The sequence below is a fragment of the Diceros bicornis genome, chromosome 34, assembly GCF_020826845.1.
Source record: "Diceros bicornis minor isolate mBicDic1 chromosome 34, mDicBic1.mat.cur, whole genome shotgun sequence".
Classification (NCBI taxonomy): domain Eukaryota; kingdom Metazoa; phylum Chordata; class Mammalia; order Perissodactyla; family Rhinocerotidae; genus Diceros; species Diceros bicornis.
Genome location: NC_080773.1, coordinates 13143087 through 13168517, shown reverse-complemented (window position 1 = coordinate 13168517; position 25431 = coordinate 13143087). Strand labels below are relative to the sequence as shown.

At 51.6% G+C, this 25431-nt stretch overlaps 2 protein-coding genes across 4 annotated transcripts in view; both read right to left on the bottom strand.

Moving 5' to 3' along the window:
- PAK4 (p21 (RAC1) activated kinase 4) overlaps positions 1-3914 on the bottom strand; it is a 45089-nt gene extending 41175 nt beyond the window's left edge. For 2 of the 3 annotated variants that reach the window (XM_058529282.1, XM_058529283.1), the window contains exon 1: positions 3801-3914. The gene's annotated coding sequence lies outside the window, so the exon portion shown is untranslated. The remainder of the gene's footprint in view (positions 1-3800) is intronic. The other variant, XM_058529288.1, reaches the window with a different exon arrangement.
- Positions 3915-11708: 7794 nt separating this feature from the next.
- Positions 11709-25170, bottom strand: ACP7 (acid phosphatase 7, tartrate resistant (putative)). The gene is made up of 12 exons (XM_058529289.1): positions 24904-25170; positions 19731-19931; positions 19244-19426; positions 18219-18342; positions 17925-17987; positions 17712-17826; positions 17531-17638; positions 17385-17442; positions 17230-17297; positions 17046-17117; positions 14013-14150; positions 11709-12890 (listed from the first exon to the last, which is right to left on the bottom strand). The coding sequence occupies exons 1-12, from the start codon at positions 25022-25024 to the stop codon at positions 12825-12827; spliced, it is 1317 nt and encodes a 438-aa protein (XP_058385272.1). The 5' UTR covers positions 25025-25170; the 3' UTR covers positions 11709-12824.
- Between the last annotated feature and the right edge of the window lie 261 nt (positions 25171-25431).

The window sequence follows — 25431 nt, the reverse complement described above, 5'->3', positions numbered from 1 at the left end:
GTCAGATGTCTCCTTCCCCAGAAGGCCCTCGCTGACCCCCCAGGCTGGGTCAGGCGCCTCCTCTGGATTCCTACAGCCCGCGCCTCCCCCATCCCAGCCCGGACCCCTCTGCTTGTGCTTCCCCACGCTGGCCCTGACTGCTCTGGGCTGTCACCATCTGGGGACGGGTCTGTCTCCTTCAGTGGACTATAATCCATGAGGGCGGGGCCAGGGCTGCGTTGGTCGCCCCTGGGACCACTGGTCAGACACACAAGTGTGACAAGGCCTTGCTCGTCCCTTCCCAAACTTCCTCTCCCTCCCTGCCCCCTCCTGAGGAGGCTCGAGTCAGTATAGTTTCCTTTCCCAACTGTCAGCCCTGGGAGATGACCCCCAAGGAGAGCTGGGTCAAAGCTGCCGTCCCCGTCTCAGGTGCCCTAGAGGGCAAAGGTCGAAGCATCCCCAGCCTGCCTCCTCCTCTGGGTGTGGGGGCTTGGCGGGTGTCAGGCCCCAGCTAAGCCCATCCCGTGAACCATCTCCTCACCATGCCCCACCAGCCTGGGGGGCCACACACCTACCACCTCACGGCTGAGGAAATCGTTTCAGCAGGGGCCACACATCTGCCCAGAGCAGGATGTGGGGCGAAGGGCACCCGCAAGCCCCGCAGCAAAGCCATTAGGACAACCGCTCAGGAGAGCAACTGGGAAGGTCCAGCATGTCCACTGCAAGGCATATGTCCCAGAGAGACTCTGCCAGAGCACACGAGGAAACATATTCTAGAATGTTCATTGCAGCACTGTTTGTTCCAGTCCCAATGGGAAACCACCTAAATGGCCACCAAAAGGTGAACGGATAACTGCTGTGTGGCACAATCACAGGAGGCAAATGACTGACCTGCCCCAGACCTATACACATCCACATGGAGAAATACCCAAACTCCAAAATTGAGCAGAAAAGGCAACTTTTTTCTTTACTGTGATCCCATTTACGTGATCTGTAAAACTGTACAACAGTGCCAGTCAGCCTGGCCGGCCATTAGCACCGCCTACTGATGCGGGCCCCGCCCTGGACCAAGTGAAGCCAAGTGAAGAGTCTCTATGCTGGGTGCGGGCGACAATATCTCTGCGAGCTCTCCAGCTGACTGCGAGGGGCAGCGATGTGCGGCCAGGGCCGAGAGCGACTGCTCTATCGTCTGAATACGTTGAAGGACAGCAAAAGCATGCAAACCTGCGGAGGAACGCTGGACACCAAACCCCGCCAGTGGCCACCGCTGGCGGCGGCGGCGGGGGGGGGGGAGGGGAAGGGGGCGCGAGGGGGGCCCTTAGCTGGATCCACTGTGTGTTCCGTCCCAGGCCCGACGCTGGAGGCGTGGGCGTGTGTGACAATGAAAGCTCTACTTTTGTCACTCGTCTAAAATGTATCATCAGGAACAAAGTTGGCAGATGAGAAATGCAGCCCAAGGTTGCACGGCTGGTAAGTGACGGGGCAGGAACCTGAATGTGGGCCTCCCGTGACAAAGCCGTCTTCCCCCTTATCTGTGCCCGGCCCCGAGATGCTGGAGGCAGCTGGCGCCACGAGGCCGGGCAGGCCTCACGGGGCTGCCTGGCACTGTGCCCACTCAGTGACCCTGCCAGAGCCAGGTGGGGTGAGGTGGCTGCTGCAGAAAGCCAGGAGGCAGGGGAAAGAGGCCCCTCCGGCATCTCGGCGGCCCTCCCTAGGCAGCAGTAGCAGCTGCAGCATCAAGACTAGTGCTTACACAGCACCTACTGGGTGCCAGGCCTTAGGCCAAGCCCTAGACACTGCGCATTCCCACAGCAATTCTATAAGGCGGTCACTATCATTATTCCCATTTTGCAGAGGAGGAAACTGAGGCGCAGAACAGTTAAGCGACTTGCCCATGGTCACACAGCCTGTGAGTGATGGGGCTGGGTGTGAACCAGGCATCCTTGCTCCAGCATCCCTCTCTGAACCACCCCCAGCACTGCTCACAGCTCCACAGACACAGGGCAGCTACACATCGCTCCCTGCTCCACGCCCCTCCCAGGCCGGGCACCCACGGGGCAGAGATGGAGCCATGTACACCGGCTGGGGGTCTGGTTCCAGTCTGCTCCCACCAAGGGACACCGAAGCCGGCAGAGGCCAGGGGATCTGTGTGTCCTGTCCACTGCTGTCCCAAAAGCCAGCACAGGGCCCCACATTCCACCCCCACCAACCAACTCAAATGTCGGCCAGGCAGTGCGAGAGGTGGGGATTCAGGGAAGGAACAGGGAGAAATTCCTGCCCGCGAGGGGCCCGCATTCTAGCAGGGGAGCAGACAACACACTGTGCCCTGCTAACCAAGGGAAAGCCGGAGTGAACAACTGGGAGAAAACCAGACAGCGAGATAAAGCGTGTCTGAGGGCCGGAGAGCTAGGGTGGGCCTGGTCGGGCTGTGGGTGAGAGCCGCGAGAGCGAGAGGGGGCAGGGCGGGGAAAGGATTCCAGGCAGAGGGAGCAGGAAGGTCGAAGACCTGCACAGAGGCGTAAACCTACAGTGTTGAGAACAGCAAACAGGCCAGCGTGGCTGGGCCGCCGGGAAGGACGGGGAGAGCAGCAGGAATAGGTGGGAGCGACTGAGGCCCACGATGAGAGCTTGGGGTTTCAAGTACAGACAACACCCAACTTTGTACAGGGTACCACCCAAGGACGCCCTCCCCGGCCAGAAGCCCGTCAGACTCCCTTGGACTCTGGGCCACCCACAAACACCCCATCCCATAGGCCCGTGGGAACCTCTCCTCCCAGATCACTCCCTTCCACCGAGGCCAAACAGACAATCCGCTCCTGCCCAGGGAGTGGCCCCGCCTTGCCCGGCCCCCTGCTTCCAGGAACAGACCTCCGCGATCCACAATGTGGCGACCAGGGGCAGGAGCCCTGGAACTACCCAGAGCCAGCTTGGGCCCTGCCTCTGTCACTCAGCAGACGCTCTCTGAGCCTCCCTTTTTCTGTCTGTAAAGTGGGTCTGTCTAGCACCCACTTCACAAGATTGTGGGATGATAAGACCAGGCACACAGGGCGCTGAGCACAGAGTCAGCCCTCGTTAAATATTAACTAACATTATGATTACTTGCAAGGCAGCAGAGCACAGAACTCTGGGCCCAGAACTCCCGAGTTCAAATCCCAGCTGCACAACTTACTCATGAGGTGACCCTGGGCACATCACTGTGCCTCTTAACAATGGCACCGACCCCACAGAGCTGTGGTCAGGATTAAATATACATAAAACGTGTAAAACAAGGCCTGACACATAGTAAGTGCCCCCTGCCCCATCAACATGTCCCACTTGGGTCCTAACTTCTGACCTCGGGGAGCATCATCCGTCCGGCCATCAGATTCTAATCTCTGGCCCCCTGGCCACGCCCCACCGCTGATCCCATAAAAGATGCCCCCCAACCTAAGTCTCATTCACCTGCTCCGCTGGCTGCTGCCTTCAACCTCCAACCCGCCGCCCCCAATGGCTGTGTCCTCTGACCCTCGTAGGCGCACCCTGCCCTCAAATTATTAATTTTGACCCCCCTTTCTAGACACTCGTCGTGACCCCCTCGAACGCACCCCAACTTCAAATTTCGAACTCTGCGCTCCCCTTCGCCACACCCCCTCCGCGAGTTTGACCTCTGACTTCCTCTACACCTCCCTCCTCCCCAGCGTTGACCGCCGACCCCTCGGACGCGACCCTTCCCTCCACGAGTGAACTTTGACCCGAGCGGCCCCGCCCCCGACTTGCGTGAAAGCTCTCCCACCGCCATAGCCCGGCGCACCGCAAGCCCCCGGCCGGACCGCTTATCCTACCGGCTCGGCGCCGCAGTCGCTCGCGGCCTCGCTGCTCGGCCCGGAACTCGGCGCCCTCGCGCCGCCCTCAGCTCTCTGGCGCCGCCGCCACCGCGGCCACTGCCGCCGCCATGTTGAATCCCCAACGAACATCCGGGGCTTTCCCCCCTCGCCGCCCACCAGTCCCCATAGCAACGGGGCTGCCCGCGCAGGGGGCAGGCCCTGTCCGGGGGCGGAGCTTGGCGCACGGGAGCGCCCGCTCCAGCCTCTGATTGGTGCAGAGGGTCCAATCAGCGACCTCGGGGCGGAAAATGCCAAGCCGGGATTGGAAAATTTGGAAAGGGTGCAGGGAGGCTGGCTCCCGGCCCAGTGGGGTTCTTAAAGGGGAAATAACCATCGTCTTGTAACAATCTTTCCCACCTTCCCCCAAAAGGAGTTGGGGGGTGGAAGGCGATAAATGGGTAATGATGGCCAGAAACAGTTCTTAAGCACTTAACGGTGTGCCAGACACCCGGCCAAGTGCTTTACTTGCATTGTCTCCCTGAATACTCACCATAACCCTAGTGTATTAATACCCATTTTTCAGATAAAGAAACTGAGGCTCAGAGAGGCGAACTACCTGGTTCAGGGTCACCGGAAGTAGATAATGAGTTTTGAAATACGGTCTCTCTGCGTCCGGGAACTTGACCCGGAACCAAGACCCTATTTAATCTTCATCTTTTTTGTAAGTTTTTAAAAAGTAATTTGTCAAAAAAATTGGAAAATACCAAAAAAACCCATATACTGCTAAACTCGGACATCTTCCGTGATTTCACTCACTGGGCTCCAGCCATCTTGCTCTTCCAGAAAAATATCAAGGGCTCTCCCTCCTCAAGGTCTTTGCATTGGCTGTTCCTTCTGTCTGGAATAGGCTCTTCCCCCAGGCATCCTCACGGCTCCCTCCCTCCCCTCCTTCAGGCATTTACTACTCAAACGTCGCCTTATCAGCGGGACTGTGCCCGCCCACCCTGACTAAAGCAGCACACATCCCTCTCACCGGCGACTAAACCCCTTCCCTGGTCTGCTTTTTCTTATTTTCAGTTGCTCAGATCACCTTCTAACAGACTAGATAACTAGCTAATTGTGGTGTTGGTTTTGGTTCTCTCCCCGCCAGAGTGTCACCTCCGCGGTGGACTTACGCCTGTTTTGTTCACTGCGCATGCCCAGTGTCCTGGCACACTCGGCATATAGATGCTTAACAAACATCTGTTGAATGGATGGTTGATGAGTCGTAACTCCACCCCCTCAGAGACATCCTTAAATATTTAGTGCGTCCCCTCTGACCCTGCACAGTGTCTGGCACATAGTAGGCATTTAATTAATGCCTGTGGAAGCAAATGAATGAATGATCACATGATGGGTAATTTTTTTCTGTACATTTACCTACTTTTTTTTTTTAACAGAATCGGAGACACATTTATAAAGAACTTTGTATCTTTTTAAAACAAGATTATAAATATCACCGTATCTTTCCATGTCATCAAGTATTCTTCACGAACATTAATTTTAATGGCTGCATAAGATGCCATCTTGTCAATAAACTCTAATTTTTTAAACACCCTTTCTTGTTGAACATCTAAGCTGTGATATTTTACTATTATAAATAATTCCCCCCCCCAAATCCAAGCGGATAAATATTTGTGCACATGTCGAATTCTTTCCTTGGAATAGATTACTACAAATGGAACAGCTGGGTCAAAGGAAATGTACATCTTTAAGATTTAAAAATAGTAACAGTTCCCACGTTTCAAGCGTTTCTAGGCACCATGCATGATGCTAAGCCGTGTAATTTTAACGACGGAGGCTACGATTATCCCTGCGTTGCAGAGGAGGAAACTGAGGCTTAGAGAAGTACCTTCATTTGCTCCAAGTCGCACACGCTGATGGGGCGGGGCCCGGGCTACGGCTCTCGCTACCTGCCCTCTGCTGCCTCCCCACGGCCGGGGACGCACATTGCCAAATACAGGGACCCAATTCCCACTGCCACCAGCGTTCAGAGGGAAGCCGCCCTTTAAACTATCCTCGCCGGCATTAATCATTCTTGGTTTTGGTGCTCTTTTGAAATCTTTATGCCTTACAGAGTCTCCATTTTAAAAAAAGCGAGTCTAGTATCTGAGATGACTGCACTTTATTCAGGTCATAGTAAAGGAAGGAGGGCCAGATGCAGCCTTTGTCTCTTTAACGCCCTGCACAAATTGCAGGGCGTTGGGCTCTAGAATCTATGTTTGGGGAAGCCCTTTTGTAACTTTATTGGGGGTCTCAGTCAGAGATCAGACCCCCGGAACAAGCCTAGTGGCAGACCTGCTGCAAGGGCTTCCTCAGGATGGGCAATCAGGACCTCCTACTTTGGGACCCCAGGAGAGGAAATCAGACCCAAAAGAGAATCCTACAGAGGGCTTCCTGGAAAGCATGGTGAGGAGATGACCCCCAATAGATGGAAACAAGTGAGGAGAGTGAGGAGGATTTGGCCTCATAAAAATGATAAATTTCAGTACATCAAGGAAAAAGATAACTGGCAACATATAGATGGCAAGCAAAGCTCTCTGTCCTTCATATGTAAAGAGCATTTACAAATCAACAAGAAGGGTGAACATACACAGAAAAATAAACAAAAGACATGAACAAAAATTAAAAATACAGACAATAAACAAGAAAAATGGAATTGATGAACAAGAAATTAGTGAAATGGATATTAAACTATTAAACAGATCCCTTTCTTCCTTTTGGTGTCTCAGAAAAATATTTTTTTAATATTATAATCAGTGCTATGAGAATACAAGATAACAGCCACTCTCCTATGCCACTTATAGGACTGTGATCTGGGGCAGGCTTTTGGCAATATCCATCCAGAGACTTAGCAGTGCCGTCTACCCTCTGTACAGCAATTCTACTTCTAGGAATTGTTCTTAAAGGGAAAGAAAGAAACCAGATATTATTTAATCCTCACCACTTATCTAGAAGATGGGATTCTTAGCCCCATTTAACAGATGAGGAAACTGAGGCTTGAGAAGAGGGTGGGAAGTGGAACAAAGTCCCACCACTTGTAAGCAGCTTTGCTGGAATTTTAACCAGGAAGTCTGACTTCAAAGCGGATACTCTTAAGGACTGCTCAAATTCATTCACTAGATATATTCATCTGCGTGCCAAGCATGTTGAATAATAACCTTAAACATTTATTGACCATCTTCTATATAATATGCAGGCCCTGGGCTAAGTACTTGACATATACTACCTCATTTAATCCCCACACCACCTTATGTGCTATTGTTATCCTCATCCTACAAATGTGCAAACAGAGGCACAGAGAAGTTAAGTAACTTCTCCAAAGTCACACAGGCAGCCTGGCTTCAGTCTAGGCTTCTAACCATTTCTCTTCTTTTTCGGAGAACAAATGCTTGAGAGAGAGAAAATAAACACACAGACAAATAAAGAATGTGAAATAAGGTGATGAGCAAAGCTTGAAACGTGTCACGGAATACATCTATCGAAAGAATGCGGAAGACGCAGGACCCAGCCATCCCGCTCCTAGGTGTTTACTCAGGAGAAATGAAAACACACATTCACACAGCGACTGGTACAGGAGCGTTCACAGCAGTGGTTCTGATAACCACGGAAAACGGGAAACAACCCAGAATGTCTATCCAGTGGCAACAGATAAATACATTGCGGCACCTGCAGCCCCTGGCCCACTCGCTACTCGGCAATAAAAAGGAAGGAGTAATTGACGAGCAGCGCCGCACGGCCGAATCGCAAGCGTGTTACGCTGGGCGGAGGGAGCCAGTCTCCAAGGCTGCATAGCACGTGGTTCCATTGACGGCGGTCCGGGAAAGGTAAATCTAACCTGTAGTGCCCGGCAGCAGATTCGTTGTCGCCCGAAGCTGGGGGACACAGGGAGGGCTGGAACCTTCAGGGGCTGGAAAGGTTCCGCGTCTTGATTTTGGTGGCAGTCTCATGGGAATACATCTCTGTCAAAACTCATCAAATTGTACACTTTTAAAAGAGTCCAGTTAATTGTATTGTTATATCTCAATGCAATTATATTGAAAAGTTTTTTAAAGGCAGTAGAATGAGGGATGGCCTGCAGTGAATAATAACGTATCAGTATTGGTTCACTAGCGGTAATAAATGTACCGTATTAAAGTAAGATCTTAATAATAAGGGAAGCTGGGCGTGGAGTTTATGAGAAGTCTGTATTATCTTTGCCGTTTTTCTGTAAATCTAAAACTGTTCCAAAATATAAAGTTTATTTTAAAAAATGAAAAAAAAACCCAGCCTGGAGATGATATTATGCTCATGTTAATTTATGCGGGAAAGAAAAAACAGGTTACAAACCCATCCGTATCACATGCTAGTATTTTCATTAAAAAAGAAAAATCAGGGGTTATGAGGAAAAATATTAAAAGTTCGAAGCTGTTGGGAACAAGACAGCTGGGAAATTTCTGGTTCCACTTTATTCTTTTTTTTTTTTTTTTAACAATGAGTGTGTTACTTTTGCCCCGGAAGTCAAATAAGGATGTTATCATTTTTTAAATTTGCTGAAAAGAAGCAGCAAACATGGGGAGGGAGGTCTGGAAAGGGAGGAAGGGGCTGAGATGAGGGTCCCAGGGAGTCGGGACCCCATATGAGAGAGGCCCCGGCAGAACTCACAGAGCATCCTGTCTCCTCACGCGTGCGTGCGGGGTCCGAAAGGATATTTTGCCCTCTCCATGTCCTCCGTCCTCATCTCCCTCCGCATTCTCCCTTGCTCATTCCTAGGGTTGCAATAAAAATTGAGCCAATAAAAATATAGGATGGCCAGTTAAAATTGAATTTCAGACACACCTCGAGTCATTTTTTAGTATAAGTATAACCCATGCAGTATTTGTGACGTACTTACACTCAAAATTTATTTATTATTCATCTGAAATTCAAATTTAACTGGGCATCATGGATTTTATCTGGCAATTGTACTTACTCCACACCAGCTACGCTGGCCTCATGGCTATTTCTCAAACACACAGGCTCTGTCCTGCCTCAGGGCCTTTGCACCTGCTGGTCCATCTGCCTGGATCACTCTTCTAGGTCTCTGCTTTGACTGGTTCCCTGTCCTTTGGCTCAAGTGTCACCTCCTCAGAGAGGACTTCCCTGGGCACCATATCTAAAGCACCTTTACCATCGCCCACTCTAGTGCCAGTTTTCTCCACAGTGCCAATCACCGTCTAGAATTATCATGTAATAGCATTTTTGTTTTCATGGTTTCTTCTCTACCTCCCGCAGTAGAATGTAAGCTTCACAAGGGCAGAAATGTCATCCTGGCCACCACGGTATCTCCGGCACTCGGAGGATAGTAGGGGCATAGTTCCTTCATGCTTCTCCATTGCAATCAACAGAGGCCATTTCTGGCTGATTTGAGCAATGGAGGACTTTAGTAAATAAACGTTTGTTAATGAATGAAATCCAGAGACCAGCAGCTGCCTCCTTCTGCTCCCTCCACCAACCCCCAGCCGTCCCATGAGCTCTCCCTGGGCCCCGCTGCCCTTTCTGGGAGCGTTCACCCCCACTCTGCCAAGTGGGTGTCCGTGTGGCCTCCACAAGCCTCGCTCAGCTTTGCCTCCCAGAAGCCTCAGGGGCTCCGTGCCACTTCAGGGTCCCCACTGCAACCTGTCACTTCCTGTGTGTGTCACAAGTGTCACAATCAGCCCTACGTGCCTGTCCCCTGTATACTGGCGGTGGGAGCCCCAAGGGCTGGGCCTTTCCTTATCTGATTCACCTGATCCTTGTCATTCCTACTGTTTGTCACCTGTTCCCTCGGCCCCACCCGCCGTGTTAAGCATTTTACCTGTATTTCCCTTCCTTCCCTCATTCATTCGACCTGTGTTTATTGAGCAACTACTATGTATCGGGTACTGGGGCTACAGGGGTGAACAGAACTGGGGGAAACTCTGCGCCCCAGGAGCTCCCATTCTGAGGGAGGAGACAACGAATAAATAATGGCTCATGTCTATACAGTAGGTCACACAGTCTATACAGTAGGTCACACAGTCTATACAGCAGGTCACACAGTCGGGGTGCTCTTGAGGAAAATAAAGCAGGGAGAGCGGCGGGGAGGTGGGGGGTGGGGAGGTGGGGCTGCTGTTGTAAATAGGTGGTCAGGGAAGCCTCACCGGAAAGGTGAGATTTGAGCAAGGAGCTGCAGGAGTGGAGGAAGGGGGACGGCGTGGGTCCCTGGGGGCAGCGTCCCAGGCAGAGGGAACGGCCAGCACCAAGGTGGGAGGGCGGCCTGACATAGCTGAGGCCAGTGCGGCTGCAGCAGAGAGGACAAGGGCGGGCAGTGGGAGGTGAGGGCAGGGAGGTGACGGGCAGGTCGTGCGGGGTGGGCCACAGGGAGGACTCTGGCTTTTATTCGGAGCGAGATGGAGCCACAGGAGGGCTCAGCAGAGTGGGGACGAGGTCTCACGCAGGGGTCCACAAGTCCCTCTGGCTGCGTGTGGGAACAGATCATGGGGCAGGGACGGGAGCGGGAGGGTGACGGGGAGACCAGGCAGGAGGTGAGAGGCAAAGCGGACAGGACCAGGGTGGGGGTCTTGCAGGCAGGAGAAGGGGAGGAATTCTAGATAGACTTTAAAGACAAAGCCAGCAGAATTTACCAGCTAATTGAATGTGGGGCATGAGAAAAGGATGACACCAAAGCTTTCAACCTCATTTAATCTCAAGGCAGCCCCACACAGTGTAATCATTCTTTTGTCACAGAAGAAGAAACAGAGGTTCAGAGAGGGCTGGCGACTCCACATCGCACAGGAAGACACAGCTGAGATTCGAACCCAGTTGCTGTCTGGCTGCAGCCCAGGCCTTTGCTCTCTGTGGACCCCGCTGCCAGCCCCGTCCAGCCTGGGAAGGAACATGCCAGGCTCACACGGCGCCAGCTCAGTCTTTGGCCACTGTGTGCAATGCATGACTCCCCGGCTGGTGACATCTCGGGCTTGGTGCAGTCTCCAGGTCATTCCTTCGTTCTTTGTCACCCGTGTTGGGTAACTGTGCTTCCCTGCCTGCCCACGAGCTCTCACAGAGCCAGCCTGGGGCTGATTCCGCATTGTCCTTGGTGTCGCCCGGCCGGAGCCTGGCATGTGGCGGCCCTCATTAAGGCAACAAATAGTTATTAAGCTTCTGTCTTGTGCTGGGCTGCGCTGGAGCGAGCCCTGGGCACTGCCCTCTGGGGCTGACAGGCCTGTGGGGAGACAGACCCGCCACCCCCGACAGCGACGGCCCAGAATGGGCGGGGCTGCGATGGGGGAGCCCTGGGTCCCAACCCCACCCGAGAAGGGGTCTGGGAGGGGTTGGTGGAGGTGGTAGACCCCTGAATGAACAACGTGGCCTTGATGTCCACCCTCACAGACCGCCCGTCCAGGGGGGCACGCTGACCACTGAACACGTTAACAGATCAATCAATGAGAGAATTCAGGATGCTAAGAGCTGGAAGTGAGGTAACACAGGATGGGGCAGAGAGTGACTGTGGTGACTTCAGCTGGGGTCATCAAGGGACGGCTGTGACCCGAGGCGGAGGAGGTGCCAGCCTGGGGTGAGCTAAGGAGGGGGCACTTGGAGGACAAAGAGCCAGCGCACGGGCCCTACAGGGAGAAAGAGCTGGTGTCTTCAAGAAACTGCAAGGAGCCGGTGTGGGAATAAGATGTGAGAAGCAGAAACTGCGCAGCCCGATGGAGGAGCCCTCAGCCCTGGGGCCAGAGCCCAGCCTTTGCCTAGGACTCCTGGAGTCAGATCATGTCCTTCACCAGCTCACAGCCCTCCTGTGGTTCCTTGTCACTCAAGACGAAGGCTGAGTCCTCCCCGTGGCCCATGAGGTCTCACACCATCTGCCCCGTCCCCTCCCTGCCCTCATCCCACTCTGCCCCTCTAACTCGCTCTGCTCCAGCCACTCTGGCCTCCTCACTGACACTCTGACAGGGCTGGCCATGTGTTTCTGTCTCAGGGCCTTTGCACAGGCTGTTCCTCCGCCTGGACGGCTCGGCCCATGTGGCTCCTCCCTCAGATCAAATGTCACCCTCTCCGTGAGGTCTCCCAGACCATCCTCATGGAAATTGCAGCTGCCCCCTTACTCTCCATCCCTCTTCCCCGCTTTTTCTGAGCACTTATCACCATTTACGCTGTTATATATTTTACTTATTTATTGTGCCTGCTGTTCGATCCTCTGGTTGGCATGTCAGCGCCATGAAGGCAGGGACCTCTGTCTTGTTCATGGCTGTATCCCTGGTACTGAGCACAGGGCCTGGCACGCAGTAGGTGTGCAATAAATAATCGTTGAGTAAATGAAAGGAGATGGGGGGAGGAAGGGAAAGGAAAAAGGGAAGAAAACAGCAGGTTTGTGAGCTCCTGAGGCTCGTCAGCCGCCCAGCTAGGAGGCAGGAGTGTTAACACTTCCCCCCTTCCAGGATACGTCGGTGCCAGGCTGGGAAACTGAGGCACAAAGGGACGCTGGTTAGCATTCCTCCGGCCATTGGAGCCAGGCCTGGGGTTGGCCTTGGGGGCTGCCTAGGAGGAGAAAGTCACCAACGCCACCTGCTGGACAGTGGTGTCATGACAGCCATGCCCACCCGCTGACTTGGGACCAGCGATGCCCTTGCCCCTGTGGGTGGGAGAGGTGATGGCCCAGCAGGCACCCCCAGCAGATGTGCAGAGTCCACGGAGCCACAGCACGGGCCTCTTTATTCCCGACGCCCCAGGGGCACCCCGCCCAGCGGTGCTATGCAGGCGGCAGGGCCGTGTCACCCAAGACCTGCCCAGTTCCACTGTCCTGCACACGTGTCCTCCCGACACAGCCAGCCGGGACCCCTGCCTCCCCGGGAGGGGAGAGCTGCCCCAGCTCCCTCCGGGCTGAATCCCCCCTACACCGGGCCTCCGGAGGGCAGAGGACTTGAGGCCCGCCCCGACTCCCTGTCCAGGGCCTGGGCAGTGTCAGGTCACACCAGCCAAGGCAGCAATGCCCATGGTTCCTGATGAGAGCTGCCCTCATCCCTAGAGGTACATCATCCGGCCCAACAGGGGTCTCACCACCCAGATGTCATCCACAATCTTCCCATCCTGCAAGGGACAAAAACAGAGGAAGTTGTGGAGGCTAAGAGTCCAGACTCTGGGGCCAGGTGGCCTGGGTTCAAATCCCAGCTCTGCTTCTGATGGGCTGTGTGACCTGGGGCAAGTTACTAGACATCTCTGAGCCTCCATTTTCCTCATCTGAAAAGCGGGGATGATAGTAATAGTACCCACATCATAGATGTTGTGGGAATTAAATGAGATATTTGGGAAGGACTCAAAAGAGAGCCTGGCACACGGCAAAGACCGGGTTAGTGTCGACTATTATTATTAAAGCACAACTCTGGAGTCAGACAAACCTCCCTTTACACCCCAGCACAGTCACTCTGAGCCCAACTTCCACGGTCTATAAAGTGGGGAGAACAGAAGGAGATAATACACACAGAAGCCTGTCCCTGGTGCATGCACCACTCAATAAATGCTAGTTATTTATAATAAAAAGAACATGGTTCTCTGGGGTCAGATCCCAGCACTGCCACCCTCCAGCTGTATGACCCTGGGAAAACTACTTCCCCTCTCTGAACCTCAGTTCTCTCATCTGTAAAATGGAAAGAAAATCCACCCCATGGGATTGTTGTGGTGATTAAAGAGCTACTAAATATAAAGTCTTGCCCAGGGTCTGGGACATAATAGATGCTCAATAAATCATAGTTACTATTATTATTCTAAAATTACAAAGGCCAAAATAAAGAAAGATGAGCCATGATTATTTGGGTCCATCTAACCTTCAGCCATCCCGATCACACACACATCATATTGGCTTCCCTCTATCTATCTCCCAACACCTGCCTTTTTCTTCTCCTGCCTCATGTTGCTAAATATCTATAGAATTTACCATGTTTTAGAAACTGTTCTAAGCACTTTATATATAATAAGTCATTCAACCCCCATATAGTCCTATGAGGTAGTAACTATTAACGTTCCCATTTTGCAGATGGGAAAACTGAGGCTCAAAGAGGTTAAATGAGTTGCTTGAGGCCATCCAGCTGGTAGGCAGCAGGGGCAGGATCGGAACCCAGGATCCTGGCTGTAGAGCCCAGGTTTGTAACCACTCGGCTCCAGAACACCCTGGGCATGGTTACTCGGGCAGGTGATTGGGTCCCCCTCACTAACCTGGTCGTCAGACACCTGCTGGATGTGGACGTGGGTTCCATTGAGGATGTGTAGCCGCGTGTATCCATACTCCTTCACACGTAGGGCGCTCCAGGGCCGGGGGAAGAGGGTGAAGGGGGTCAGCCGCTCCTCACAGCCCTGCTGGAGAGAATCAGAGAAGCATTTAGACCCACAGCGGGCCGAGGCAGGTGGAGGACCCGCAGGGGAGCAGAAACTACTAGCCAGGCCAGGACCCTGCCGCCTCCAATGAAGACAAAGTCAGTTAAGACTTGACCTCAATAATACTCACAATTGAGTGTTTTGACCCCGCCAGGCTTCCTGTGCCCCGGGTCTTTGGCTTCCAGAAAAGTGCATGGCTGTGCCAGACTGTCCACTGCAGCATTTTCCAAAAAAAAAGCCCTGAGCTGGAAGCCACCCAAATGCCCATCAGTGGGGGGTCAGTTAAATAAATTATAGCATAGCCATCACAAAGCAGGGTGATACCGAAAGCCAGCCAAGACTTATTGTTGAGGGGAAAATGCAATTCACAGAACAGAAGAAATCAGTGGGTCTCAACTCTGGCTGCACAGTAGACTCTCCAAGAAAGCTTTTCAAAATCTCCAATGCCTGGGGGAGAGAGAGTGCTCATCCTTGCAACAGAAAGCCAGGTGATGTAAGCAGAGAGGATGATGAAGCTAGAAAAATCACCATTTTGCAGCCATCACTTTAGTAACTGATTGAAGCAAGAATCATCAATGGACGGTAAAGCTAGTGGTGCACGTTTGAGGAACAGGATATTGGCATAGTCTCAGTTTTCTCTCTCCAGGAGACACTTGTTAATTACAAAGGGGAAAAGAGGAACCTCCGATGGAGAGGCCGGGCAGACACCACCTCAACCAAGCGATCAAAGCGAACATCGTCAGTAAGGAGACAGGTCCATACCACATTTACAGGGTGGGAAACTGAGGCTTAAAGGGGTTCAGAGATACCATGTCCCTCCCAGTCAGATGCGCTGGGTAGAACTCAGCCTCACTTTTGTGTATTCCTACCCAAAATGCATAACTTCAATCTAATCATGAGCAAACCTCAGAAAAACCAAAATTGAGGGATATTCTACAAAACAACTTGACCGTACTCTTCAAATTTCTCGAGGTCGTGAAAAATGAAGAAAGAGCGGGGAAAGGTTTCCGATGAAAGGAAGCTAAAGAGACAAGACCCCGAAATAGAACGTGTGACCTTAGACTAGATCCTGGGCCAGAAAAACGAAAACTCCTTGCTTTAATTTAAAAGACACGCACGGGACCGTTGGCTGAATCTGAGTGAGGTCTGTAGATTAGATAACAGTAGATATCAATGTTAACTCCTTGAATTGGATTATTATATTGTAGTGATTTTTGCAACTCTTCTGTAAGTCTAAAATAATTTTAAAATTTAAAATTAAAGAAAAATACAAATCTGTGCTGATCAAGGTCAGACTATCGATCACCTGTGGGCCTGAGGAGCCAGTTGGTGCTGAAGACATTCTGTTTCCTGCGCCAGATGGTGGCTTCACAGGGACGTGCATTTCCAGGGCCCCGCCCTCAGCGATTCTGGGGCTTGCTCTGGGGAGGGCCCAGGCAATGGAGCTTTAAAACCTCCCCAGGTAATTCTAACGGGCACCGAGGTTGAGAACCGATAGGGTGTGAAGCAAGGCGAGGCACATCTCTATCGATTCAAGTCCCCCCTTTGTATACGCAGACAACATTCTCAATTGCCCCCTGAGACGTAACAGCTGAAGGGTGGATTAAGATGGGGTGTGGGCGGCTGGTGTTCATCTCCTGCCCTCTGCGCTGTTTGAATTTTTATCACGAGAGGTTCTTACTTTGACCTTACTGATTTGTAAGAATCAGCTTGAAAAATAAGCCTTCTCTCCTTGCAGAGGTGAGTGATGCCAAGCCTGGGGCGGGGAAAACACAGGCTGATCCTGGAGCACCTTTTGGTGCCGAAAAGTGAGGTGCTCACAAAACGACAGCGGCTTGTCAAAGGGACGCAGGGGCCAAAGCTGGAAAATTTGAGCAGCAACATAAATAACAGTAGCGTTGGATTATAGCCCAGAGAATAAAGTGATTACCCATGAGTTCATATGGTATAAATCAATAACTAACTAACCAAATAGATGGGGCAGTGCATAACCTCCTCACAGGAGGGTTCTAAGGAACAAATCTAGGAGGAACGAGGGAAATAGAAAATCCCCGTTCAAACACCACAGTAATCATCATTGCAGACAAGACCCGCTGACAGATTCAAAAATTAGTGGGTGGAAGTTTCAGGGGAAACAGAACATTTGCATGGTCTAAAACTATCCCCTCCGAGATATTTATTAATTAAATAGGGAAATATAATAACTTTACGTTGGAGGAACCCAGCAGACACCTCCGTAATCAGGGGATTCAGAGACACATCCAGAAACGGGACACATCGACGTCAGGTACCTCCTGTCACGAGGCACTGAGAAGGACACAACATCACTTCTGTGATTGTCTCGCTCAAAATGCATAACCCGAATTCCAGCCCAAGAAAATGTCAAACAAACGCAAATTGAGGGGCATTCTGCAAAACTATTGGCCAAGAGTCTTGAACGGTCTGAAGGAGGAAAGACAAGGAAAGACTGAGGAACTGCCACAGATTGGAGGAGATTAAAGAGAAAAACTAAACACAATGTGGGATCCTAGAGCAGAAAAGGGTCGTTAGTGAGAGAGCTGGTGGAGTGTGAATAAAGTCTGTTGTTCAGTTACTGTAATAATAATCAGCCCTCTGCCCTTGGATCCATCCAGTAGACCTGGGCAACCCCACCCCTGCCACTTACTGACCCTGAGACTTTGAACACTATTTCACAGTCTGAGCCTCTGTTTCTGCATCTGGACAATGGGCATGTTACTAGGGTACCTAAGCTCTAGGGTCAAGGGTTAGTGGTAGCGACTGTATAAGGCTCACAGCTCCCAGGCTGGTACAAGTTCAGCCTCAATAAATAGCAAGAGAAGAGAAGCCGAAGGCGCCCTTCCCCGCCCTGCTCACGGCGGATCCTGTGATGATGTGGACAGGGCCTCGAGGGTTGGTGTAGGGCATCTCTTGGCTGCCATTAAACACCTGGAGAAGGGGACAAGGGGGAGGAGCGTGTCACACCCGGCCATGCCCTTGGGTCTGACCAGGGGTCCACTGACGCCAGCCCTGTGGGCTCTCGGCCCTCCCTGAGCCTCACCTGGTAGTCGTAAATTGGCCACAGCCTTTCGTACGAGTGCTCATGAGCCCACAGCTGCAGGTCAACCCCTGAGACAGAACAAGCGGGGTCAGGCCCCTGAATCCAGGAGAGATGGGGGTGGACCTGGGGCTGGGGAGTCCCCCCAGGGCACTCACCATATTTGTAGAAAAGATCCTCCAGCCCGTAGAACTTGCCATGGAGGCCTTTGCGGACCTGGGCAGGACAAGCAAGGGGGGGAGGGGTGACTCAGGCCGGTCCCCCATGTGGCTGTCAGCACCCCGCCCAGGGAGGGGGGCCTCACCTTGCTCTCATGCCACGTGCAGTCATCCAGGTCAGCATTGGAACAGTACATGGGCCGGTGACCCATGGTAATGATCCACGGCCGGGCTACACGGTTCCTGTTGGCTTCCTAAAGAGAAGGGCCCAGAGTGAGGGGGGGGGGGCAGGTCCAAGAGACGAAATGGGGCCTCCACCCAGGTTACCTGGAGGTCCCTTTCCAGCCAGTGAAACTGTCTCTCTACCAGGTGGCGGCCGTAATGGAGGAAGAAATAGACCTCGGTGGAGAAGGAGATGATGTGCGCCGGGCCCAGATCCCAGCTGGAGGGGTCAAAGGGCAGGGGTCAGAGGTGGGGTCTCCTCTGCATCTCCCATCCTTCAGGCGGAGAGAGGTCAGTCGCCCAGGTCCCCCAGATTACCTGTACCACAGGCCTTCTGTGTTCCCCGGCATGCTGAAGCGGGCCTTATAGTTAGAGAAGTTGCTGGATAAAAGGAAGTGAAAGGTAGGGGGAGAGTCTGGGTGCCCCCGCCCCACCCCTGCCTCCCCACTGTCAGGACAAGTCTGGCCCCTCGCCCATCCTTCCTCTCCTCTCCTCTCCTCCACTACTACAGATGAGCAGCTGCAGTATGAGAGACCAAGGCGAGACCCTAAGCAGGACACATCTGTTTTCATTGGCCGGGCCCTCGCCCACCCTGGAGCCCTCGGCCCTCACTAGCGTTCTTCGTGGTTCCCAGGGCACGTCATGTATGGCAGGCTGGCGGCCACAGGTTCGATGAGCCGCATGAACCTGTCCCCGACGCGAGCGTTGTTCTGATCCATGTTGTAGGCAAAGTCTCCTGGGGGGCGGGGGGCAGGGAGAGAGTGAGGATGCAGACCCGGCTCTGCCTTGACCAGCATTGAGAGACTGGTTGCTCACATGTGGGCTGTGCGACCCCTGGCCTCCGAGCCATCCAGGTTCTCTGATCCCTACCTCACACCCACCCACATGTGCACTTGGAACTGTTTCCTGAAATTCTGGTCCCTGAGACCCCTGCGGGACCATGCTAGTCTCTTGTGCTCGGTTCAGTTCCCATCTCTGCCTGCCGTCTTGTCCCCTCCCAGAACAGCAACTACACTGAGACCAACATGTCTGGTATTGTTTTGTACCAGGCACAGCGCCAAATGCTTTACGTGCTTGATCGCGTGAATCTTCAAAACATCCTCTGAGGTGGTGTTACTATTCTCTCCATTTCAAATGAGGAAACTGAAGCCCAGACAGGTTAAGTGTTTGCTCAAGGTCACAGAGCTGTTAGTGGAGATCTAGGAATCAAACTCTGGGATTCTGATTCCAGAGTCTGCAGCTTTGAACCGTATCAGCTCAATCTCCATCTCCCAGCTGGTTCCCTGTCCCCTCAAATAATAACAGTAATGATAATAACAACTAACACTTAGGTAGCACTTACAGTATGCCAGGCAATGTCAACTTATTGAACCATCACAACAGTCCTGTGAATTCTAAACTAGTCTCAGCTCCAATAATAATCACACAGAGGAGACAGCCAAGGCATATCACTCTAAGTGTTGGAGTCGGGATTTTGCCCTGGGCAGTCTGGTTAACCAGACACCATCTCCAGGGCCAGTCTCATCCCCCGTCCCTCCAGACCCACGCTAGCCCCAGCCCAGCCCCCTCCACAGAGCTAACGTTGCCTCCCACCCAGCCCCCCCGTACCTCCAGGCGCACCCTTGCCGATGCCTCACCTACATGGAGAACAGCATCGTACATGTCCTGCTGGGTGTCCCTGCGCAGCCGGGGCAGGGCCTTCGGGTTGTCAGCCCCCAGGTCCCCAAACACAGCCAGACGGGGGCTCCAGTGCGGTCCATTCTTTAGGGCCCTGAAGCGGAACCGACGGCTCCAGCCCTGAGCACTGCCACAGCGGTAAACTGAGGGGAAGGAAAAGGTCACGGTCAGCTGGGGGCACCCCAGGACGTCCCCTCCACCCCCATCCATCTTCACTTGGCGGGGCAGGGAGTGGAGATTGAATGGGTCTGATTCATGCCCCTTCTGTCCACCTCGCCCCTGGTCCCCAATGCCTTCCATTTTCATCCCAGGGTCTCCTACAATGGGCTTGCAGATAAGCAGAGGAGGCGCCAGCCCAGCCTGAGCCATCGGGAGTGGTAGCATCTTGTCCATATCCACTCCTCTTCCCGGCCCCCCCTCAACACTTCAGCCTGCGACCCCTCTCACCATACTGGACCCCCGGCAGCAGCCGCCGCAGCGTGACCCTGTGTATGTAGAACTTCCTCCGGAGAATGCCCCCGTCCACGAAGGTGCTGACGGTGCCCTGGGCCCGGAGGGGCAGGGGTCCCAAGGGCTGCATCCCGAACTGCACTTCAGAGCGGGTTGGGACCCATGTGGTCCAGGTTACAGTCATGGAGCCCGGCTCCCCTGGGGAGAAAGGAACACAGCGGGCTGGGCAGTGAGGCCTGGGCAGGGCCGGGAGGGCTGCACGGAGAGAGTGAGGGGCTCTCACACGTTTAGTGGTTAAGGACACATGTTCTGGAGCCTCCCGAGTCCAATCCCAGCTCTGCCACTTCCAAGCTGTGCTTTCCTTAGGCAAGTCACTTCCCCTCTCTGAGCCTCAGTTTCCTTATCTGTAAAATGGAGTAATAATATCTACCCTATGGGGTTCTTGTGAGGCTTAGACGAACTAACATAAGTAAAGCACTTGAAACAGTGCCCAGTACAGTCAGGGTTACATGAGCGGATGAATATTATTATTAATATCATTATTTACTGTGTGCAGGCCCTGTGCCAAATATTTTACAGACATCATTTAGGGGTTGTCAACTCAGATGTCTGGAGGCCAGCTAGGGCGCATAAATGGGGACAAGGGCCAGCTGTAAGGAGTAAGGCAGCAAGGAGTCGTGGAGTGTGTGCAAACCACAGACCCCGCCCTGTCTAAATGGGACAGCCAGCGCTCAGCTCTGTGACAGCTGCCATGCAGGTAGCAGGCCCAGCGCCACCAAATCTGTCACCTTCTAGAGTAACTCTTTACACGGTGGTTTTTATATCCCAGAGGCATATATAGATATACAAACCCAGACTTTCACGCAATAGCTCCCAGTTCATAAATGTTAGCAACCAAACAAAAGTTTTAAAAATCCCATGTGGCATCCTGTAATGCTAAGAGCATGAGTTCTTCCTCCAGCAGCGCGAAAATGCATGTGCCCGTGGTTATTCATTGCAGCACTGTTTGTAATTGCAAAATATCGAAAACAACCGAAATGCCCAGCCTAGGAGAGTGACTGAACAAGCTATATAGCGTCCGTACAACAGAGCACTGGGCAGCGGTGACAACGAAACAGGACAAGCTCTGGGAACTGACACAGAACAATGTCCAGGACATACAGTTAAATAAAAAGAGCAGAGTACATAAGAGTATCCAGAGTCAGCTGCTCTGCATTAAGGGGATACAAAACAACACCCTGGCATCCCTCATTTGTACAAAAGAAATGCAGGGAGGATACATCAGAAACTAAAGAGATGGATTCTGACGTGGAGTGGATGGGAAGGGGGCAGAAAAAAGAGGGAATGGGGTTGGAGTAGTAGGAACGAGGAAGGAGGACACTGTTCTGAGTCTTTTTTGGATAATTCTGACTCCTAGAATGATGGCCATGTTTTGTATTTCCTTCACACACCCAAAAAATAAACCAACAACCAAAACCACACAGGATGGGAGTGAAGCCAATACAGAATAGAAACACTAACAAATGGAGGTAACTATATTAAAAAATGAATAGTGTAACCACACTGAAGAGGCCGAGAAGAAAAGTAATCATGGGAAGTAGCATCGCAACTGGGCATGACTGCACAGAAATGCCATCATCTAGTAAGTGTCCCTCATAGGGAGAAGGGCAAACAATTCTGACACTGCTTTATGCCTCTATGAGCATTGAACAAATAAGTGAGTACATTGCAGACAGTGGGAGCTAAGTTTCTCAATGTTGGAGAAAGAAATTACAAATAAGGCAAGAAGAAGGTTAAAATAAACCCTTGCTGTTGGACTGAAATTAGAAGTATCAGTATGCTCTCATGGTATTTCATATATATTCAGGTAGATTCAGAAACATAGATGTGTGCATATGCATGTCAACATACACACACGCATTGCCTAGCTCTGCTTGTGAGCGGCCCTAGAAGCAAGGATGCCTCAGTAGCAATGAGCACACCTCGTGCTCAGATCTTAGTTTCTAAATACCCATTCTCCAGTGAAAGGAACCAGGGCTCCTTGGAGACGCAATTGATTCCAGAGATGGGGCAGGAAATATACAAGATGAGCCTGGAATAATTTGTGGCGCCAGAAAGTGAGGAAGTCCTCGAAAAATGATGGGGGTTTGTTGGAAGAGCACAGAGGCCAATCTGCAGGAATTTCAAGAGACCAAATCTGGGAAATCTGAGCCTCAAAATAAACAACGATAGTATTGGACTTTTAACTCACGGAATAAAATAAATATAAATATCCGTGAGTCTGTACTGATATAAATAAGTAATTGAATAAATAAATAAGTGGAGAGGGGAGGGACAGCCTTTCCTTACAGTAAAATTTCAACTAGATGGAGAGAGGGAATTAGAAACATAAAAAATCACGATTAGGCAAACACCACGCTAATAATTGTTGCAGACAAGATCCACCAACGGATGCTAAAATTAGTCGGTGAAAGTTTCAGGAGAAACATCATTTGTATAGTCTCAAAGAATCTCCCCCAAGATATTTATTAACTACAAAGGGAAGAATAATAACTTTACAGTGGAGAAACCCAGAAGGCACCACTTGAACCAAGCAATGAAGGTCAACATCACCAGCAACAGCAATACGCCATGTCAGCATCGTGAACCCTCTGATACCGTGCACCAAGGGGGACACAACAGCACATCTGTGATAGTCTGGCCAGAAAAACACAAAACAATTCCAATCACGAGAAAATGTCAGACAAACCCAAAAGGAAGGAGAGCCTACAAAACAACTGCTCAGTCCTCAAAAATGTCAAGATCCCAAAAGATAAGGAAAGACTGAGAACCTGGCGGATTGGAGGGACCAAGGAGACACGACAAGTGAACGCAAAGTGGGATCCCGGATTGGATCCTGGAACAGAAAAAGGACATTAGTGGGAAAACTGGTGAAATCTGTAGTTTGGTCCATGGCGTTGTACCGGTTTTAACAATTGGACCGTGGTTACGTGAGATGTTAACATGAGGGGCAATTGAGTGAGCTGGGGATGTAAGAACTCTGTAATATTTTTGCAAATTTTCTGTTAAATCTAAAATTAGTACAGGGCCGGCCCCATGGCTTAGCGGTTAAGTGCGCGAGCTCCGCTACTGGCGGCCTGGGTTCGGATCCCGGGCGCGCACTGATGCACCGCTTTTCTGGCCATGCTGAGGCCGCGTCCCACATGCAGCAACTAGAAGGATGTGCAGCTGTGACATACAACTATCTACTGGGGCTTTGGGGGAAGAAAAACGAGGAGGGTTGGCAATAGATGTTAGCTCAGAGCCAGTCTTCCTCAGCAAAAACGAGGAGAATTAGCACAGATGTTAGCTCAGGGCTGATCTTCCTCAGAAAAAAAAAAAAAAGGTAAAATTAGAACAAATTTTAAAGTTTTAAAAACATATATCGTGGGCTATTGAGCCAGCCTGCCTGGGTTCAAATTCCAGACTGTGTGACCTGGGGTCAGACTCTTCTCTATGAGCCTCAGTTTACTCTTGTGAAATGGGAGTAACAATGGTGCCTCCAGCTGAAGGTCCAATACGAGGCTAAGTGAGTTATCCGCCTGAAGCTCTTAGTAAGAGTATATTTGCGATTATTATCGTGTAGTCCAAACAGGGGCAGCTGTGTCCTCATGGATTTTCATAGCAGCCCCACGAGATGGGTTTTATTGTTCTATTTTATAAAGGCCTTGGGGCAAAGCGCCATGTCCAAGGTCACTAGGCCGGCAACCGCCAAAGCCAGTGCATTCAGACAGTTTCCCATTCCACATTGCAACCAGCCTTTAAGAAAGCGTCTTCCTTAGGTGTCAAGGACACAAAAAACAAGAAAAGACTGAGGAACTGTCACAGATGGGAGGGGTCTAGAGATGTGGCAACCGGATGCAATGAGGGACCCTGGATGGGACACTGGATTAGAATAAAGGCATCATGGGAAAACTGGTGGAAAGTGACTAGCGTCCACATTCAGCTAGTGATATGACACCGTGTTAATTTCTCAGCTTTGGCAATGGTACCACGGATGCAAAAAGATTAACATTGGGGATCGCTGGGTGGAGGGGGTACAGGAACTCCACTATCTTTGCAACTCTTCTGAATGTCTAAAATTATTTCAAAATAGAAAGCTAAAATAATTTTAAAGAAAGAAAGAAACTCCAGTGTGTTGAGTTTTCGGTGCAGTATCAAAAAGGAATGGCCACAATTATCTGAAACTCCTATTAAATTCCTCCTCCCTGTTCCAGCCACACGTCTGTGTGAGACCAATCTTTCCTCATATACATCATCTGAAGCAACATATCGAAACAGGCGTAAGCAGAGGAGACATGCGGAGAAGCTGGCTGTCTCCGATTCAGCCAGACGTTAGAGACTTAAAAGATGTAAATCAATGCCACTCTTCTTACTAAATTCCTTTTCTTTTGTAGAGTGTAGTCATTTTTCATGAAAAATGTCATTTACTTTAATACAGAATGAGTTTCTTATTGTTCCTTTTAAACGACAATATTTTTAAAGACGTCAGCTTTAATTTCTAATACGGCAAATATTGCTGGATGTAACACGTAAACCAAACCCCTTTGAGGTGCTCCATAATTTTTCGCAGCACAAAGGGGTGCTGAGACAAAATCGTGTTAGAACCACTGCTACACGCCAAGCTCCATGTTGCCACTTCACAGGTAACATCTCATTAACTCCTCACCATGAGGTCACACTAATATTACCCCATTGTCCAGATGAGGAGGACGAGGCCAGAGAGGTTAAGTCATTTGCCCAAGGTCACACAGCAAGTAAGGCGCAAAGCTGGGATTCAAGCCCAGGAAGTCTGGGTGCAGAGGGTCCAGAGTCCGAGGTCTCATCCCACAGTACACCACCACCTCTTGGTCAAGGGCAGGAGGCAGCCTCACGGGGATACAATGAGCAGTGACACACGCGTAAGGACAACAGCAGCCCCCTCTGGAGAGCGCTTACAATGGGCTAGGCATCAGAATCATTTCCCACACGGCCAGATGCACCACTGCTGGTAATCCCCATTTAACAGAGATGGACAACTGAGGCTCAGGAAGACCAAGCCGCCAGCCTAGGGTCCCACAGCAGTCAGGGTCGCATTCCTGAGTCCCCCACATTGCTGGGAAACACCCAGGGCGGGGTCACAGCCACTTACCTGGGTAGGATAGGTGGACTTGCTCGGGGGCAGCGCTGGGAACCTCTGGGGCTCCCTGGATTCCCAGGGAGAAGAAGAGGAGCAGACAGCAGCAGGACGAGCAGGGACGAAGGGGGCGCATGGTAAGGGGATGGTGGGGGCAGAGAGGGGAAGGGGAAGGGTCCGGAGTAGATTAGATTCCGTCAGGAACAGCGGGAGGGGCGGGGAGGGTGGAGAATGGAGGGGGATCAGGCAGTGTCCCGAGGCAGGATGGAGGTCTTCAAGGGGTTGGTTATCCGGATGCTGGAGAGAAAAAATGACGATCACTACAGAGCGGCAGATGCTCTCTGAGGCTCACTCCCGATGAGCGCTCTGCATAGATTAACTCCCGGGAGCCTCCCAGCATTCCTCTGTGTGGTGGCCACTGAGATCATCATCCCAAATCACAGGTGAGGAAAATGAGCAACCCAGTGATTCAGTGGCACCGCTGGGATGTGATGGAGCTGGGATTGGTACCCAGGGGCCCTGGTCCAGGGTCCTTGCTCTTAA